At 50.4% G+C, this 17,697-nt stretch overlaps 1 protein-coding gene across 1 annotated transcript in view; it reads right to left on the bottom strand.

Moving 5' to 3' along the window:
- LOC122478343 (ankyrin repeat domain-containing protein 26-like) overlaps positions 1 to 17,697 on the bottom strand; it is a 242,014-nt gene that overhangs the window by 199,621 nt on the left and 24,696 nt on the right. The window contains exon 5 of the mRNA XM_043571969.1: positions 2,407 to 2,482. Coding sequence (XP_043427904.1) covers positions 2,407 to 2,482 — 76 coding nt within the window. The remainder of the gene's footprint in view (positions 1 to 2,406; positions 2,483 to 17,697) is intronic.

Genomic DNA, 17,697 nt, shown 5'->3' with positions numbered 1-17,697 from the left:
CTGTCGTCATCTTCCCATGTCTGTGTTTCCCCTGGACACCCCGCCCAGCCCTGCTCAGAGCAGGAGACCTGGGCAGTAGCCTGGGCTCTATCACTAACTTGCTGTGTGACCTCAGGCAAATCGCTTTCCCTCTCTGGGCCTTAGTGTCCCCAACCCCTCCCCCCGGGAAACAGCCCCTGTGCAGGCCATTCTGATGGCCCCAGTCTTATTTCGGGTACTTTCAGCAGCGCTTTACTGAGTATTTTCTTATCTTCTGTCTTACACAGCAGACTGGGAGGGAGCTCACTCTGGTATATCATAGGAGCATAATCGATGTTGATGGAAAAACTGAGCATATTATAAGAGCTACTCCTTATTGGGTATCTGCTGGGTCGAGACCCGTGTTAAGGTTTACCTTACCTAATCCTTGTGGAAAAAACCCAAGAAGTGAGCGTTCTAGTTACTGTGACTCCACAGAAGGAATACTCCAGCAGCCTGAGGGTTAAGAGCCTGGCCCAGGTTATGTTGCACACAAGGAGAAATACCGAGAGGTTTGGTGCAATTGCTTGTCTTGGTTTGTTTTTGTTGGCAATTATTTGACTTTTTTCAAAACCTTATACTTTTTCTTTTAAGGAGGCTCCACGCCCAACGTGGGGCTGGAACTCACAACGTTGAGCTCCAGAGTCACGTGCTCTACTGAATGAGCCAGCCAGGTGCCCCAGCGATTACGTGGCTTTGAACGGATGCCTACCCTACTGCCTAATCTGCCCATGGGTTTAATATATTCTGGGTGAGCATCTCGGAAATATCTTCATTTTTGCTTGCACACACTACACTTTGGTTTAGACTGCAATAAGTTAATTAACTGTTCAAGCACTGGAGACATGCCTCGCGTCTTTCTGACAATGGCTCATGAGGCGCAATGGAGCAGAGACACCACAGGGAGCCCCTGCAGGCCTCACCCTGCAGTGACATCACCCTTCCTCCCTCATCCAAACACTGGGGTTGGAGGTAGAGAATCATGATTTTTATCCCGTTCTGTTCCTCTAAATCTTCAACGGGTGAGCATGGTCGCACACTCTGAAGTATGCCTATTATTTTCTTTGCAAATAGAGATGTCCAGGATAAAAAAAAATTAGGCATATATACATTCTCACATTAACATTTATGCGTATATACACATGTACGTATGCAGACGTATATATATATATATATATATATATATATATATATATATATATATATATATATACACCTATATATACACATACAAGTATATAAACACACACACACACACATATATATGTAATTTAAATAAACACATCTCACTTTAAAAAGAAATTTGGGGGCGCCTGGGTGGCTCAGTCGGTTAAACGTCCGACTTCGGCTCAGGTCACGATCTCCTGGTTCATGGGTTCGGGGCCCGCATCAGGCTCTGCGCTGACAGCGTAGAGCCTGCTTGAGATTCTCTCTCTGTGTCTCTCTTCCTCTCTCTCTCTGCCCTCCCTCTGCCCACACACTCTCTCTCCAAATAAACTCCAAACAAACGGCAGAGGAGGGATTCAAACCCAGGTCTGCCTGGCTGCAAAGGGGCTAACCTGACAGCAGTGGGCTCCCAGGTCACGGCATGTGCTCCCATGGGTAGTGCCTCCAGCCATCTGGATGAAGCTGAGGGCTGACCAGGGCTCCTCGCTCTGGCCTCTCCTCGGGGCCAAGAGCGCGAGAAGGGAGATACAGCACGTCCTCCATTGCCAGACACTCCAGTCATGGAATGAAAAGGTTTTCAGGCAGAAAGAAACATCCCTGCTTATACATACACATGGATTAGAAGCTGAACCCTGACTGTGGGGACACGTGAAACATGTGTCTGTAGCCATTGTGGAAGGACAGTAAGAACCTGGCAGCACGGTTATTTATTTCTGGAATCTTGTGAGCACAGCTGGTTCAAGGATACAAGTCAAGCTCCGAGCCCTGGGCCTGCCTCCTCTGCTGAGCCAGCTGGACATGATGATTTAGCATGGATCAATGGCTCCCGATTCCCTATGTCTTTAAAGCCCATCCATCCTCCCCCTTCATTTGGCAACAGCCGCAGGCAGGGTGAGGAAAGGGTGCAGAGTCTGTCATCAGATGCGAGACCAACGTCACTAGGGGGATGGGTAGCTGTGAACTGAGCCCACAGGAGGGGAAGACAGTCCCTCCAGCGTCAGCAGTGACTAGCTCTTGCTGGGTACACAGGCCATTCTTCCTTTCTTCTCTCGGCTTCTCCGTGGTTCCAAATTCCCTCACAGAGCCCCCCGGGAATCCAAAAATAACTTCAGAGTCACAAAGTCAAAACACAGTGTGAGAATCCTGGCACAAAGACGCCACTCCCCCAAGGCAGCCCACAGAGAAAGAAGTCCCTTTCCAGGTCAGGGTCCACGGACTCACCACAGAAGGAGATGATGTGGCTGCCGTCCTCATGGACGAACTTCCGTGTGGCTGCCTCCTCCATGATCTGCTTCACCTAGAAGGGCAGGGGCAGTTGGACGGGGAGACCCAAACGCGACCCAGGGTGCGGTCATCCCCAAGGGCTGTGTCGCCCTTCCTGGCCCTCTGAGGCCATCTGGGGTTCTTTGATAACTTCTCTCCTTCCATGCCCTCCTCATGGTGCCTTCTGTAAGTCTGAGGCCTGGGGCCTGTGAGAACATCATGTTTTACTGAATTATTTCTTCAGGCTCTCTGCGTGGCTGGTTCTTCTCAGGTGTCACACGAAATGTCATCTTCCTTGAGCCCCTTATCTGACACAGCCCTCCCCTGACACCACTCACACCTCATTACAGTCCCTTCTGGGTACATATGCTATTCCTGTCCTGTTTACTTGCTTACTATTACCTTCTTCTAAGATATAAATTCCCTGAGGCCAGGGCCTCACCTATCTTGTTCACTTCTGTATCCATGGAGACCAAAACAGTGCCTGGCACATAGCAGGTGCTCAATAAATATTTTTGGAAGCAAAGAAAGAAAGAAAGAAAGAAAGAAAGAAAGAAAGAAAGAAAGAAAGAAAGAAAGAAAAGAGAGAGAAGGAAGGAAGGAAGGAAGGAAGGAAGGAAGAAAGAAAAGAAAGAAAGAAAAGAAAAGAAAAGAAAAGAAAAGAAAAGAAAAGAAAAGAAAAGAGAGAGAAGGAAGGAAGGAAGGAAGGAAGGAAGGAAGGAAGGAAGGAAGGAAGGGGAAACAAGTATATAAAAGAATCAGGAAGGTATAGTGATAAATCAGGCCTGGAATCTAGCAGCTCTGGGTTCCAATCCCTGCTCAGGCACCTCCCAGTTGGGTCTGTGACCTCAATTTGGGAAACCAAGGCTCAGCAAAGTGAAGCAAACTTGCCCAGAGAAGTAAAGCTGGCCCAGAGCAGACACCGAATTCCAGGCTGTCTGACTCCCTGGGGGTGTGTTTTCCTACTATCCTCACACGCTCAACAAATCTTTTTTGAGTGCCCCTGATGCACCAGGAGTGAGGGACACAGTGCTGAAAGGGCAGCCGTGCCTCTGCTCACAGAGATGACTCTCCAGTGGCCTGAACACCCTTCTGCTTTGCTGGATTCTGGCCCCCGGTCTGCCCAGCCCCCAGTCTGCCCAGCCCCCAGTCACCCCACCTCGAGGTTGAGGAGACCAAGAGAGATGACCTCAAAGGCCGGTCCCAGCTCTACATCGCCAGGGCTGCGACATGGGGTAACAGGAGCAGTTCTGAATCCAACCCATCCATGAGCAGCCGCTCCCTTCCTGGCTGCCCCGTGACCTACTCGGCCTCAGCCAGGCCAGCTCAGCAGTGCACCCACTGGAGAGCGATCGCAGGCTCTCCCATGCCCCTCTCCCCTTCCTTGCAGGTGCCTCCTGGAGGGGAAAACAGAGCATCCCTGGCCATGCCCTGCAGTGTCTGCCCCACACAACCGAGTCAGCACTCGCCCCATGGACAGCGCTGACCTCTGAGCTCAGCGAGCTCTAAGCTGGGCTTCGCCAGCGGCATTTCCAAGTCTGAAAACTATCTAGCCAAAGCCCTGGAACCGGCCCTGTTTACAGGTGTGGAAACTTGAGGGTCGGGAGGCAAACTGGCCTACTGAAGGCCACAAAGCTAGGAAGCCATGGCTGGACTTTTGGCTTAGGACTTTTTTTTCCCCCATCTCAGCTCCAGCTATCATATCCTGGCCACTGTGGCTACTGATTGTGTTTCCACAGTCAAATCACATCACCTCTCTGAACCTTAGTTTTCTCGCTGGGTACAGGGCGTACAGGAACAGCACCTGCCTCATGGGGCTACGGGAAGACTGAACAAGGTAACGCACACCATGTGCTGAGCACAGAGCCTGGCGCACAGGGTGCCTGCAGTGTTACTTGCCTAAAACCTCACCTGGTCTCTCTATTCTGGCTGAAACAGTAACCTGTTCAGAAGAATAAAATCCCCCTGCTTCAAGGGTCCCCACAGTGGCTGCTCTCGAACACCCATCAGACTGATAAGCACAGAGCCCGACGCGGGGCTTGAACCCATGACTGTGAGATCACGACCTGAGCCTTAAGACACTCTTTTTTTTAAAAAACGCTTATATAGTTTTGGAGAGACAGAGCACAAGTGGGGGAGGGACAGGGAGAGGGAGGCACAGAATCCGAAGCAGGTTCCAGGCTCTAAGCTGTCAGCACAAAGCCCAACATGGGGCTCGAACTCATGAACCATGAGATCATGACGTGAGCCAAAGTTGGTCCCTCGACTGACTGAGCCACCCAGGTGCCCCCATAAGAGACTCTTAAATTCAGAGAACAAACTGAAGGTTGCTGGAGGGGAAGTGGGTGGGGGTATGGGCTAAATGGGTGATGGGCATTAAGGAGGGCGCTTGTTGGGATGAGCACTGTGTGTTGTATGGAAGCCACTTTGGCAATAAATTATATTCAAAAAAAAAGAGAGAGAGACACTCAACTGACTGAGCCACCCAGGTGCCCCAAACCATACACAGTCTCCAACAACCAACGGGTCAAAGAAGAAATCACAACAGAAATCAGCAAGTATCTTGAGACAAATGGAAAGGAAAAGGCAACGTATCAAAATCCAGGGGATGTAAAGAAAGCAGGGTACAAGGGGCATCTACACCTGGAAGTGCTTATGTTCAAACAACAAGGAAGGTCTCCAATCAACAGTCTAACTTGACACCTCGAGGAACTACAGAAGAACAAACAAAACCCAAAGCTAGCAGAAGGAAGGTCATCACAATGTCACAGCAGAGACAAACAAAAGAAAGAAAAGAAATACAAGGGTAGGTTTTAACAAAACCAAGAGTTGAGTCTTCCAAAAGATCAGCAGAATTGACAAACCTTTAAGCCAGACTTACTAAGAGCAAAAAATGAGAGAGAGAGAGAGAGAGAGAGAGAGAGAGAGACTCGACAAAAATCAGAATTAACACCAATCCTCCTCAAATTCTTCTAAAATAATAATAATAATGGAAGAGGAGGGAATACTTGCGTTGCATGAGGCCGACTTACCTTGGAAAGCAAAGCCAAGCAAGTCATGACACAAACACTGGAGACCAATGTCTCCAATGAGTGACTCCATCAGAAGGCTCAACAAAACACTGGCAAACAGAACTCGGCAGGATCCGGAGAGCTCCACATGCGCCATGACCAAGTAGGACTTTCTGCTAAGATGCAGCGAGGGTTCAAGGCACAAAAACCGACCAACGCAAGACACCAGCATTAACATAACGAAGAGAAAAGTACCACATGGGCATCGCGGCTGATACAGAAAAAGAATGTGGCAAAATTCAACACCCGTTCACCATAAAAACTCTCACCAAACTAAGAACAGGAAGAAACTACCGGTCACGTATGAAAGTCATGTAGGAAAAACCCAGAGTTACCATCCCATGTGATGGTGGAAGACAGAAAGTTTTTCCTTCAAAGTCAAGAGCAAGACAAAGACACCTCTGCTCGCCTCTTTTACTTCACGTAGCATTGGAAGCTCTAGCCAGATGAATTAGGACAAGGAAAAGAAACCAAAGGAATGCAAATCGGAAAGAAAGAAGTGAAATGATCTCGGTTGATCTTATGTCCGGAAAACCCTAGAAACGCCACAAGAAAACTGTTAGCAGTCATAAATAAATTCAGCAATGTTGCAGGATACAAAATCCATACGTGAAAATTAGCTGTATTTCTAAATGCTACCGATAAACAATCCCAAAACAAAATGTTAAATATTCTGTTTACAATAGCATCAGAAACAGGGGTGCCTGCGTGGCTCAGTCAGTTAAGCGTCCAACTTCAGCAGAGGTCGTGAGCTCGCGGTTTCTGAGTTCGAGCCCCGTGTCGGGCTCTGTGCTGATAGTACGGAGCCTGCTTCGGATTCTCTCTCTCTTCCTCTCTCTCTGCCCCTCCCCTGCTCATGCTCGCTCGCTCGCTCTCGCTCGCTCTCTCTCCCTCTCTCTCTCAAAAATAAAGAAACACTAAAAAAAAAGTAGCATCAAAAAGAATAAAATACTTAGGGATAAACTTAACCAAGGAGGTGAAAGACCTGTATATTGAAAGCTACAGTAAACCTGCTGAGACCTTTATTATTATTATTATTATTATTATTATTGTTGTTGTTTTTAATGTTTATTCATTTTTGAAGGAGAGAAAGACAAAGCATGAGCAGGGGAGGGGCACAGAGAGAGAGGCAGGCTCCAGGATCTGGACTGTCAGCACAGAGGCCGATGCAGGGCTCGAACCCACAAGCTGTGATCACGACCTGAGCCGAAGTTGGATGCACAACCGACTGAGCCACCCAGGCACCCCGACAGAACTTTTTAAAGATGCAAATAAATGGAAAGGTTTTCCATGTGTTCAGAGATTGAAAGACTTAATATTGTTGTCAATAAAACCCAAAGCAATCTATGTGTAATCGCCATCAAAATCCCAATGGCATTTTGTTGATGTTGTTTTGGTGTGGTGTTTTTGTTTTTTGTTATTGGTTTTGGTTTTTTTTGCAGAAAAAGGAAAATCTATCCTAAAAGTCATAAGGACTCCCATGAATAGGCAAAGCAATCTTGAAAAGGAAGAACAAAGCTAGAAGTTTGGTATTTCCTGACTTCAAACCTCATTATAAAACTATGGTAATAAAAATACTAGCACATTTTGAGGTACCAGCATAAACACAAGTGGTGAAGAACAGAGAGCCCAGAAATAAACCTTCACGTCTATCAGTACATATGAAACGATTTTGACAAAGATGCCAAGACCATTCAGTGGGGGGGGGGGGTGGCAGTGTCCTACAAATGCTCTTGAGAAAACTGGATGTCCACATGGAAAAGAATGAAGTGAGACCCTCACCTGTACCATGCACAAAAATCAACTCGAAATGGATCAAAGGCCTAAATACCAGAGCGAACACTACAGAATTCCTCAAAGAAAACATAGCAGAGAAGTGCCAGATTTGGCAACAATTTCTTGGCTGTGACACCAAAAGGAGAGAAGGCAAAAGTAACATGAAATAAACTGGACCAGTCAAAGTAAACAAACTTCCGTACATCAAAGGACACAATAAACAGAGTGAAAAGGCAACACCCATGGAATGGGTGAAAATACCTGCAAATCGTGTGTCTGATAAGGACCTAATGTCTAGACTGTATGATGCGTTCCTACAACTCAACAACAAAAAACAACCTGATTCCCAAATGGGCAAAGGACCTGGACAGACACGTCTCCAGAGAAGATAAACAGATGGCCAACAAGCACATGCGACGATGCTCAACATCATTCATCATCAGGGAAGTGCAAAATCAAAACCGTGATGAGATACTGACCGCCTCACACCTATTAGGATGGCTCCTATCGAAAAATGGAAAATAACAAGTGTGGGTGCACACATGGAGAAATCGGAACTCTCGTGCATTGCTGACGGGCACGTAGAATCGTGCGGTTCCTAAGGAAAATAAGATGGCAGGTCCTCAAAAAATTAAACAGAAAATTACCATCTGATCCAGCAGTTCTCTTCTGGGTATATACCCCAAAGGACTGAAAGCAGAGTGTTGAAGAGAGATTTGCACACCCATGTTCACGGCAGCACTATTCACAACAGCCAAGGGCAGACCCTGTATTGGGCTCTGCACTGATGGTGTGGAGCCTGCTTAGGATTCTCTCTCTCTCTCTCTCTCTCTCTCTCTCTCTCTCTCTCTCCCTCCCTCCCTCCCTCCCTCCCTCTCTCTCTGCCTGTCCCACCCTCTCTCTCTCTCAAAATATACACGTAAAGTTAAAAAAAAAAAAAAGGAAGGGAATTCTGACACCTGCCACTACATGTGTGAACCTTGAACATGTCACGCTAAGTGAAATAAGCCAGTCACAAAGACACAAAATACTTATAAGTGGTGCCTAGAGGAGGCAAGTTCATAGAGACAGAAAACAGAATGGTGGTTGCCAGGGGCTGGGGGGAGGAGAGAAAGGGAAATTATTACTTAATGGGTACAGAGTTGTAGTTTTGTGAGACGAAAAGACACTGACCACACAACAATGTGAATTACTCAGCACTACCGAACTTAAAAATCATGAAGGCAAAATTTTATGTTGTGTATTTTACCACAACTTTTACAAGTGTGGATACTATGTGTTAATATAGTGTAAATAAATATTTTGCAGTTGATTTTTAAAAAAAAATTTTTGATGTTTATTTCTGAGAGAGAGAGAGAGAGAGAGAGAGAGAGAGAGAGAGAGAGAGAGAGAGAAAGGGTCAGAGAGGGAAGCAGGCTCCAGGCTCCATGCTGCCAGCACAGCAAGGTGGAGGCTATCAGCAGGTAGAATGGAGAGAATAAGTCCCGAGAGTGTGGCACTTTGTGAAGTTCTCTCCTGCCTGCCTTGCCTCATGGGATCATCCCAACAGTTCAGGGTAATACTCTCCCCATGTACAGAGGAGGAAAACTGAGGCTCTGGGGAGGAGGACACTCCTTGCAATGCACTGAATGTTTCAGCTCCCCCCAAATTCCTATGTTGAGATTCGAATCCCCAGTGTGATGGGGGCATTACGAGGCGGGGCCTGTGGGAGGTGATGAGGTCATGGGTAGGATTGGTGACCTCAGGAAAGAGACCCTGGAGAGCTCCCTTCCCTCTTCTGTCATGTGAGGACATAGAGAGAAGACAGCTGTCTGTGAACCAGGAAGCGGGTTCTCAGCAGACACTGCTGTTCTCAGCACAACAAGGAAGTTCCAGGGGTGAACCTGGTACCTAGAACTATAGACAGAGAAGCACAAAAACAAGGGTCTGCAAACCGTTTCTGTAGAGATCTACGGAGTAAGCGTTCTTGGCTTTGCTGGCCATCTGGTCTCTGTCTCAAGTATTTAACTTCACCCTCGGATCCGGAGAGCAGCCATATGCCAATGAATGAGCGTGGCTGTGTTCCAATAAAACTTTATTTACAAAACCAAGTGGAGAGCCGGGTTTGTCCTTTGGGCAACAGTTTGCTGACCGTGAAATAAAAAAACATATACCTGTTGGTCTTGGCCCCCAGTTCCCCGCACAGAGCTCCTAAAACCCTGGTAATTTCCTAAGTGAGCACAGCACTAGGGGCATCTTCTATTCTACCATTTGATCTTTGACCTCAGTTCCTGACACAGAATTTCTAAATCCCTTGGACTCTCCTGGGTGAGAGGAATGTCCTTTGTTCTAATGAGGTGATGCCTGGCGGGCTCCTGGATCGCTTCGGGATGGGGACTGGTCACCAGAAAGACCAAGCTATGATGAGAAGCTTGGAACTTTCAGCCCCATCCCTCATTCTCCCGGAAGGGGACAGGGAGGCCGACTGAGTTCACTCTCCATCATGTCTGTGTTAATGAAGCCTCCATAAAAATCCCCAAGTATGAGGCTTGGACAGCAGGCTGCCGAACATGGAGGTGATGGAAGGGTGTCACAAGATGACACGGAGGCTCTGTGTCCTTCCCCCAGACCTTGCCCTACACACCTCTTCCATCTGGATGTTCATCTGCATCCTGTATCGTACCTTTTTGTCACAAACTGGTGAACCTAAGTGTTTCCCTGACTCCCATGAGCAAATGATCAAACCGAAGGAGGGGGCTAGGGGAACCCCAGTATGTGGCCATCAAGAGGTACGGGGATGGGGCACCTGGGTGGCACAGTCAGTTAAGCGTCCGACTTTAGCTCAGGTCATGATCTTGCAGTTCGTGAGCCACACTGGGTTCTGTGCTGACAGCTCAGAGCCTGGAGCCTGCCCTGGATTCTGTGTCTCCCTCTCTCTCTCTGCCCCTCCCCATATTTGTGCGCACGTGCTCTCTCTCTGTCTCTCTCAAAAATAAATAAATAAACGAAACCAACAAAGAAGTACAGGTGACAATCCGAGACTTGCACCTGAAGTGGGGGACAGTCTTGCAGGACGGGGGCCCCTCACCTGTGGGACCTGACACTGACTCTAGGCAGCTAGCGTCAGACTCGGTTAAGGGGCGGCCACCCGGCTGGCGTCGGAGAACTGCCTGAGGTGTAGCAAACCCACACACCTCTGGTGTCTGTGGTATCGTCCAGGAAGAGGGTGGGATCAAGGGGAAACACACAGGAGTGTGTTTCTCCAGCTCACTGATCCTGCGTGAGAATGTCTGGCACCACTGGGCTGGCCCAGGCTGCCTTCCCCGGTGTCACAGAAGGGGACAGCATGGGGGGGAGGGCTAACGCAGCTGACCACCCCACACACAGGGCCAGCCCCAGCTCTTCCCAGTGGCCAGCCCTCTCTCAGGCAGCTCGTAGCCCTCCTGCCAATGTCCGCCTGCCCCTCGGAGGTGGCCATCTGCCCGTCGCCTGCCAGAGTGACTGTGACGCAGGGGCCCTGCCGTCTGCCCGCGTCCTCCCCCATGGCTAGTGCAGTGACCGTCAGGACCCACGTGCTCCATCCACAAAAGGTTGCCGGGATGGAAAATCCCTAAGCTCTAAGTCCTGGCTGTGGCTCAAGCACTGCCCCGAGGGGCCTCAGTTTACCCCTCTGGCCTCAAAGACCTACCCAACTCCCACTTTCCAGGATGCCTTCACCTCCCCAACTGTGATGGGCTCAACTGTGTCCCTGCCCTCCAATCACATGCTGAAACCTTAACCCCTAGGACCTCAGGATGTGATCTATTTGGAGCCAAGATCTTTACAGAGGTAATTATGTTACAATGAGGTCATGAGGTGGGGCCTCATCTGGTGTGACTGGTATCCTTATAAGAGGAAATTGGGACACAGACCACCACAGAGGGAAGGCCACATGAAGACACGGGGAGAAGAGGGCCATCCACGAGGAACGCCGGGAACAGAGCCTTCCCTCGTGGCCCGCAGAAGCCAACCCTGCTGACATCATGACCTTGGACCTCCAGCCTCCAGCACTGTGACAAAATACATTTCTGTTGTTTAAGTCACTCAGTGTGTGGTACCTTGTTATGGCGGCCAGGGCAGACTGATACTCCCACCATCTTTATCCTCAGCATCCTTATCCCTCTGAATGAGCTCTTCTGTGCCAGCGAATGAATGAATGAATGAATGATGAATTAGTTCTAAGGTTACCTATGTTATTAACTCACTATACACTCTCCACAGCTCTGTGAGGCTTGGTTCTATTTTTATTTAAAAAAAATTTTTTAAGTTTGTTTATTTTTGAGAGAGATACAGAGAGAAAACACAAGCAGGGGAGGGGCAGAGACAGAGGGGGACAGAGGATCTGAAACGGGCTCCATGCTGAGAGGAGTGGAGAGCCCGACGCAGGGCTTGAACCCACGAACCATGAGATCACGACCTGAACCGAGCTTGGACGCTTAACCCAATGAGCCACCCAGGCACCCCATGGTTCTACTTTTATACTGATTTCTCACACCATGAGAATTAAGATCAGAGAGATTAAGCAACAAACCCGAGGTCACACAGTGAACAGGAGGCCGAAGCAGAGTGTCAACCCAGGCTCTTGATGCTATTCTAGAAGCTTCAGCCAATGGCTTGTCTTTGAAAATAATAATAATGCTCCAACTTCCTAAATGCACAGCACTGGGCCAAGCATACATGGCGTCATGGACTGGATGCTTGTGTCCCCAAAGATTCACATGCTGAAGCCCTACCCCAGCCCCCGTGTGATGGTATTTGCAGGTGGGACCTTTGGGGGGGAAATTAGGGTTGGATGAGCTCATGAAGGTGAGGCCCTCAGGATGGGATTGGGGTCCTTAAAAAAGGAGGAAGAGGAGAAGAGCACAGGGAAAAGGTCATCTACAAGGCAGGAAGACAGCCCTCGCCAGGAACTGAATGGGCTAGCACCTCGGCCTTGGACTTCTCAGCCTCCAAACTGCAAGAAATCAATGTCTGTTTAGGCCACTCCATCTGTGGTGTTCTGCTTCGGCTGCCTGAGCTGAGACACGGGGCCGGCCCCCCATAATCCTCACAACACAGTTCCCAGGTGGCCACCACCACCCCACTTGACAGACAAGTGCAGAGGTATTGGTTCCTGCCTAGCCAAGGGCATCAGAAAATCCAGGGTCACCTTGCTGAGGTTTGTATGCTGGTCAATCTGACTCCAAGGGGAGCCTCTACCCACCACACTCGGCCCCAGAAACAGGAGTCGGATGTACTGCCTGGGACCGCGGCCTCAGGGACATGACAGAAAACACAATCTCTTCCTTTTCCTCTCCCTCTCTCCAGAAGGCCTGGAGGACCCCGTGATCACCGCAAGTGGTGGATAGCAGCACTGATGCGTTTATTCCACATCTCAGCACGAGCCAGGGTGGGGTCTGGGGGACTCTGCTTCTCTGTGTCACAGGATGGCTGGGCCCAGCAAAACTAAGATTCGGAACTCAGCTGTAGGCAAAACCACGGGCAGGGGTCTTCGCTGGGGGTTCTGTGTACTTGAGGGATCCAAGAGGGTTTCTTGGCCGGGGGTCGAGGGGCCACAGGACTCAGGGATAGGGAAGGGAGGGCAGTGGCGGCCACGAGAAAGCCTCTGTCCCCTCCCTGGCTCCGTGGGCAGGTTCTGATGATGTGGCAGGTGCCACAATGTGCCACACAGACCGCTTCGGGACCGGAGGCTGCTAGGAGGGCTCCTGGAGAGCCCTCAGCTGCCAGTCCCATAGAGGACAGGGATCCCTTCGGCCCCAGGAGAGCCTCCCCCAAGGTCTCACTGCTTCCCCGGAGGCCACCATCCGGTGACGGGAATGTGTAGGCTGTGAAGGTCTGGCATCCTTGCCCCCAACTCGGGACAGTGTGAAGGGCCATCCCAGCAAGCTGGCAACTCCCCACGGGGCTTCCACGAAAGCCTCGTGACCCATCTTCTCCCTTGGCCCACCGCCGCTCGCTTCACTTGGCTCCGCTGGGTGTTAACCCCAAAGGCACACCCTAATAAACCTGCATGCTGACCTCCATCTCGGCGACAGCTGCCACTTAGGGACCGCCAAGATACAGCACGGGTGCATCTGGGCAACAGTCAACAGGGACAAGTTGCAAACCATTCAAACACCGGTGGATTCGGCGGGGCAAAGGCCCGGATACACTGGGTGCACAGAGCAGCAGGGATGGAGTCTGACAGTCCTGCCCTGGAAGACCTTTCGGTCCAAAGAGCCAAAAGGCAGGGCAAGCCAGGACAGGTACAGGGCAAGCGTGGTGCTGACGCAGGGCCCAGCAGCACCAGCACCAGCACCAGCTGAGAACCGGCTGGCTGGAGATACACATGCTCGGAAGCCACGGAGGCAGCAACTCTGGGGTGCTGATCAAGCTTTCCAAGCTACTCTCACGCATGCCACATTGCAGTGGGGGATTTCAGAGGAGACAGAAAACTAGCAGCCAAACTCCTTAGGAAGAGACTCAGCAGTCACGGCTCCTGTCTGGGGACCTTCCTCACACAGCCAGTCCCTTCTGGCCACCTCTCCTTGCTTCCCATATCAGACTGGGGCAGGCAACAGTTCCCGGATCCCCACTATTCCAACCGCGGGGTGCTGCACCCTTCTCCCCACCCACCCCATCCTGCCTTGGTCAATAGCACCCTTATTAAATTCATCTTCATGTGCTCCGTTTGGAGGAATCAACTGTTTCCTATTGTTACCCGGACTGTATACACACGTTGTCTCAAGTCCAAACCCCACAGAATGAAGGTTGTCTGTTTGTAGCTATGGACCCTGAAACTCAGACAGGATAATCCCCAGGGAAGGCAGGCTCCTGGGGATGGATCTGGGGAGGGGTGGGTAGTGGAGGTGGGGACACAGCACCAAGGGCGTAGTTCTGAGCCTGAGGGAGGGGTTCTGACGAGGGAGGTGCCTCCCCTACTCTGCTGGCTCCCGACTTCCCCAGAAGTTAATAACGCGCTGACAGCCTGAGGCCAGAAGAGGAAATTAAAAAGGCAGCGGGGGAAAGCCTCCCCCGGAAGGTCGGTCCCTGCAGCCTCACGGGAGAGGGCACTGTCTCACTGCAGGAAGAGGCTATGGCCCAAACTGGCCAGGGGAGGACCCATCCCCGGGGGAACCGACCACCCCCGTGGGCACGGGGCAGAGGGCCACAGAAGGCCTCTGAAATGCAGCTCAACCACCTTTCCCCTCTCAGGCTCCCAGGCATGAGCCTGGAACTGATCTGCTGTGGAGGTCGACAGCTGTGAGGAACCTAGGGGTGGTCTGGGGGTGGCGGTGGCAGTGTGGCATCCTGGCTCCCTGAACAAGCCCACGTGATTTGCTGAGCTTTGGCCCCGGAATCATGCCTGACTGAGGCAGCACAGAGGCAGTGGCTATGGGTGGTGCGACTACAGCCACAGAGACCTGTGTTTGCATCCAGCTCAGCCCTTCCTGTCCAGGGGTGAGGATTCAATGGGGTGTTATTTGCAAAAGAGGAGGCCTGGCTAGCACATAGCAGGAGTTGTATGATACTAAAAACTTACTGGTTTTCTTTTCTTTTCTTTTTTTTTTTTTTTGAGCACTCATGGTGTTCCTGGGACTGTTTATGGCATGACAACCCAAGATAGATTACCGACATAGTCCCATTTTACAGATGGAAGAAACTGAGGCAGAGAGCTATTAGATAACCCACCCAAGGTCATGCAGAGGAGGCAGGATTCAGACCCAGGTCTTTATTCTAACAAAGGCCTCAAAGCAGAAGCTGGAGACCTTTTGAAATAGTTTTGTTACTCCAGCTTAAGAGTAAGAGAGTATGTTTACTGACCACATACTATGTGCCATGTACTTTGTACAGAATACCTTATTTAATTCTCGCAAAAATATTTTCATCCCCATTTTAAAGTTTTTTTTTCCAGAGAGAGAGAGAGAGAGAGAGAGCGAGCGCATGCACATGTATGCATGTGAGTGGGGGAGGGGCAGAAAGGCATGAGAGAGAGAGAGAATCCCAAGCAGGCTCTGTGCTGTCAGCACGGAGCCCGATGCAAGGCTTGAACTCACAAACCACGAGACCATGACCTGAGCTGAAATCAGGAGTCAGATGCCTAACTGACTGAGCCATCCAGGTGCCCCTCTCCTCCCCATCTTAAAGATGGGTAAACTGAACTGACGCGATTTGCCCTAAGGCACACAACCAGGAAAGGTCGCAGCCAGGACTTGAACTCAAGGTCTGACAGTCAGCTCTGCCTCCAACCTGCCCAGAAATGGGTCAGGCCCTGTGAAATCCCAAAGTGCTGAGAAACCTATGAGAAGGGGTTCCTCAGTCTTGCCCAACGTGGGAACCAAAACAGCACTAAAATAGGAGTCAGGAGACCTGGGTCACCCGGATAGGACTCTTACAACCATGCCTGTGGGGGTCTTCTGGTCAGGGGGAGCCAACTTCAAAGGTCAAAGTGGTCAGAAAGACTTCGTTTCTGTCCAGCATCTATTCGGAGTCCTCCAACATCTGCCTGCATTCCTCCAAATGATGGGGAGCTCACTTCTTCCGAAACCAGCTTCTTAGCTCTAACGACAGGATGTTAGGAGGCAGTTGAGAGGCTAGGAGCCAGAACGCGGTGTCACTGAACTGGTGTTGAATCCTTGACCTCTCATGATGCTGGACAAGTCTCCCCACCCGTACCATGGGGTGTTGGATAATAGTACCCCACCTCATCGGCAAATGAGACAGCACCTGGCACGTAGTAGGAATTGTACAGGCAGGAGCCACTCTTAGATGGCAGCGACCGTAGGGTTCACGGCCTGGCCCACAGTGGATGCTCACGAGTGTCAGTTAGGTGAACAGGCAATTGTGAAGGGGCTCTTAGGCTCTGTTCACCCACCCCAGCTTCTCATCCACAGGTTATTTAGGACCTAGGTGGCCTCTGGGGCTGTGACCCCACCCCTCCACGTGCCACCAGTGAGCACAGGCCCCAGCACACTTCCAGCCCCACCCTGCAACCGTTCAGAAACCAGCCCCGCCCTCCCACCCTCCACCTGCAAATATTGAAACAACATATAGGAGGTGTAATCTCAGGAGGGAATCAGGCAGGGAAATCCGGACCAACCTGCAAAGCCGGAAGAGAGGGCTCCCGGGACTCTGGGGCCTGTCTTGCCTTCTCTCCTCACTCCCACCACCTGCCCACCCACACCAAGGTACCCTCGTGCTGCCCACCTTGAACCCTGCCAGGTTTCAGATCAGCCACTACTCCCCGCTGCCTCTCCGCACGGTTCTGTGCTCACCCCTCCTGTGCCTGGATAGGAATAACACAGCCCAGGGTGCAGGGCTGTCAGAAGGATTATGGAAAAGCTGGGCAGAGGGCCTCACGGCACGCAGCTGGCACCATGTAAAGGAAGGCGCCTGAGGGAAGTCAGTAAAAACTTGAGTTTAGGGGGCCACTAGGCCCAGGTCAAACTCCAATTCTGCCATTAGCGAGGTGACCTCAGGCCTCAGTTTCCTCATCTGTGAAATGGAGATGACACTCACACCACCTGTCTGGGCTGTCATGTGCGGACTTCATAAAAACACACGCACAGCGCTCAGAATGGGGGCAGGGGCTCAGACCCACCCTGTGTAAAAAGAGCTCCACGCCCTACCCCCTTCTGCTGCTGTAGACGTTTCCTTAGAATTTATCATGGCCTGACTTCCACTATACATCTGAGGGCGTTTAGTGTCCACCTCTAGGACGCTGACGAGGCAAACAAACAGCATGTGCTCAACATATGTTTGGTGATCACTCTGATTATATTAGTAGCACTAACACCAGCAGCTAAAGCTCACTGGGTTTTGACCCAGGCAGTGTCTTTAAGTCCCTTGGACGTCTGATCTCATCTGCTGTGTGTTCAAGGCCAGGATGGGCAGTATTTTCCGGAGAGGGTCAGACAGCAAACACTTCAGGTTCTGGAATAGGACTGCCAGGTAAAATACAGGCTGCCCAGCGATACCTAAACTTCAGATACACAAGGAATTTCTTTTTTGTGCAAGTATGTACCAAATATTGCGTGGACCATACCTATGCTAAAAGACTACTTGTTGTCCTGAAATTCAGATTCAACCAGGCAATCTGAACTTTAAAAAAAAAATTAAGTTTATTTATTTATTTAGAGAGCGGGGGCAGAGAGGGAGAGAGAATCCCAAGCACGCTCCGCCATGTTAGTGCAGAGCCCTATGCAGGGCTCAATCTCACAACCCCCAAGACTGTGACCTGAGCTGAAATCAAGAGCCTGAGGCTTAACTGACTGAGCCAGCCAGATGCCCCGCACCACCACCACCACCCCCCCCCAGCAATCTGCATTTTCACTTACTCCATCCGTCAAACCTATTTTCAGGCCACACACAGTCTCTGTCCCACTGTCTCTTGTTTTTATAACCC

Source organism: Prionailurus bengalensis, unplaced genomic scaffold, assembly GCF_016509475.1.
Source record: "Prionailurus bengalensis isolate Pbe53 unplaced genomic scaffold, Fcat_Pben_1.1_paternal_pri Un_scaffold_51, whole genome shotgun sequence".
Lineage (NCBI taxonomy): Eukaryota > Metazoa > Chordata > Mammalia > Carnivora > Felidae > Prionailurus > Prionailurus bengalensis.
Note: the sequence above shows the minus strand (reverse complement) of the source record. Positions and strands in the feature narration are given on the sequence as shown.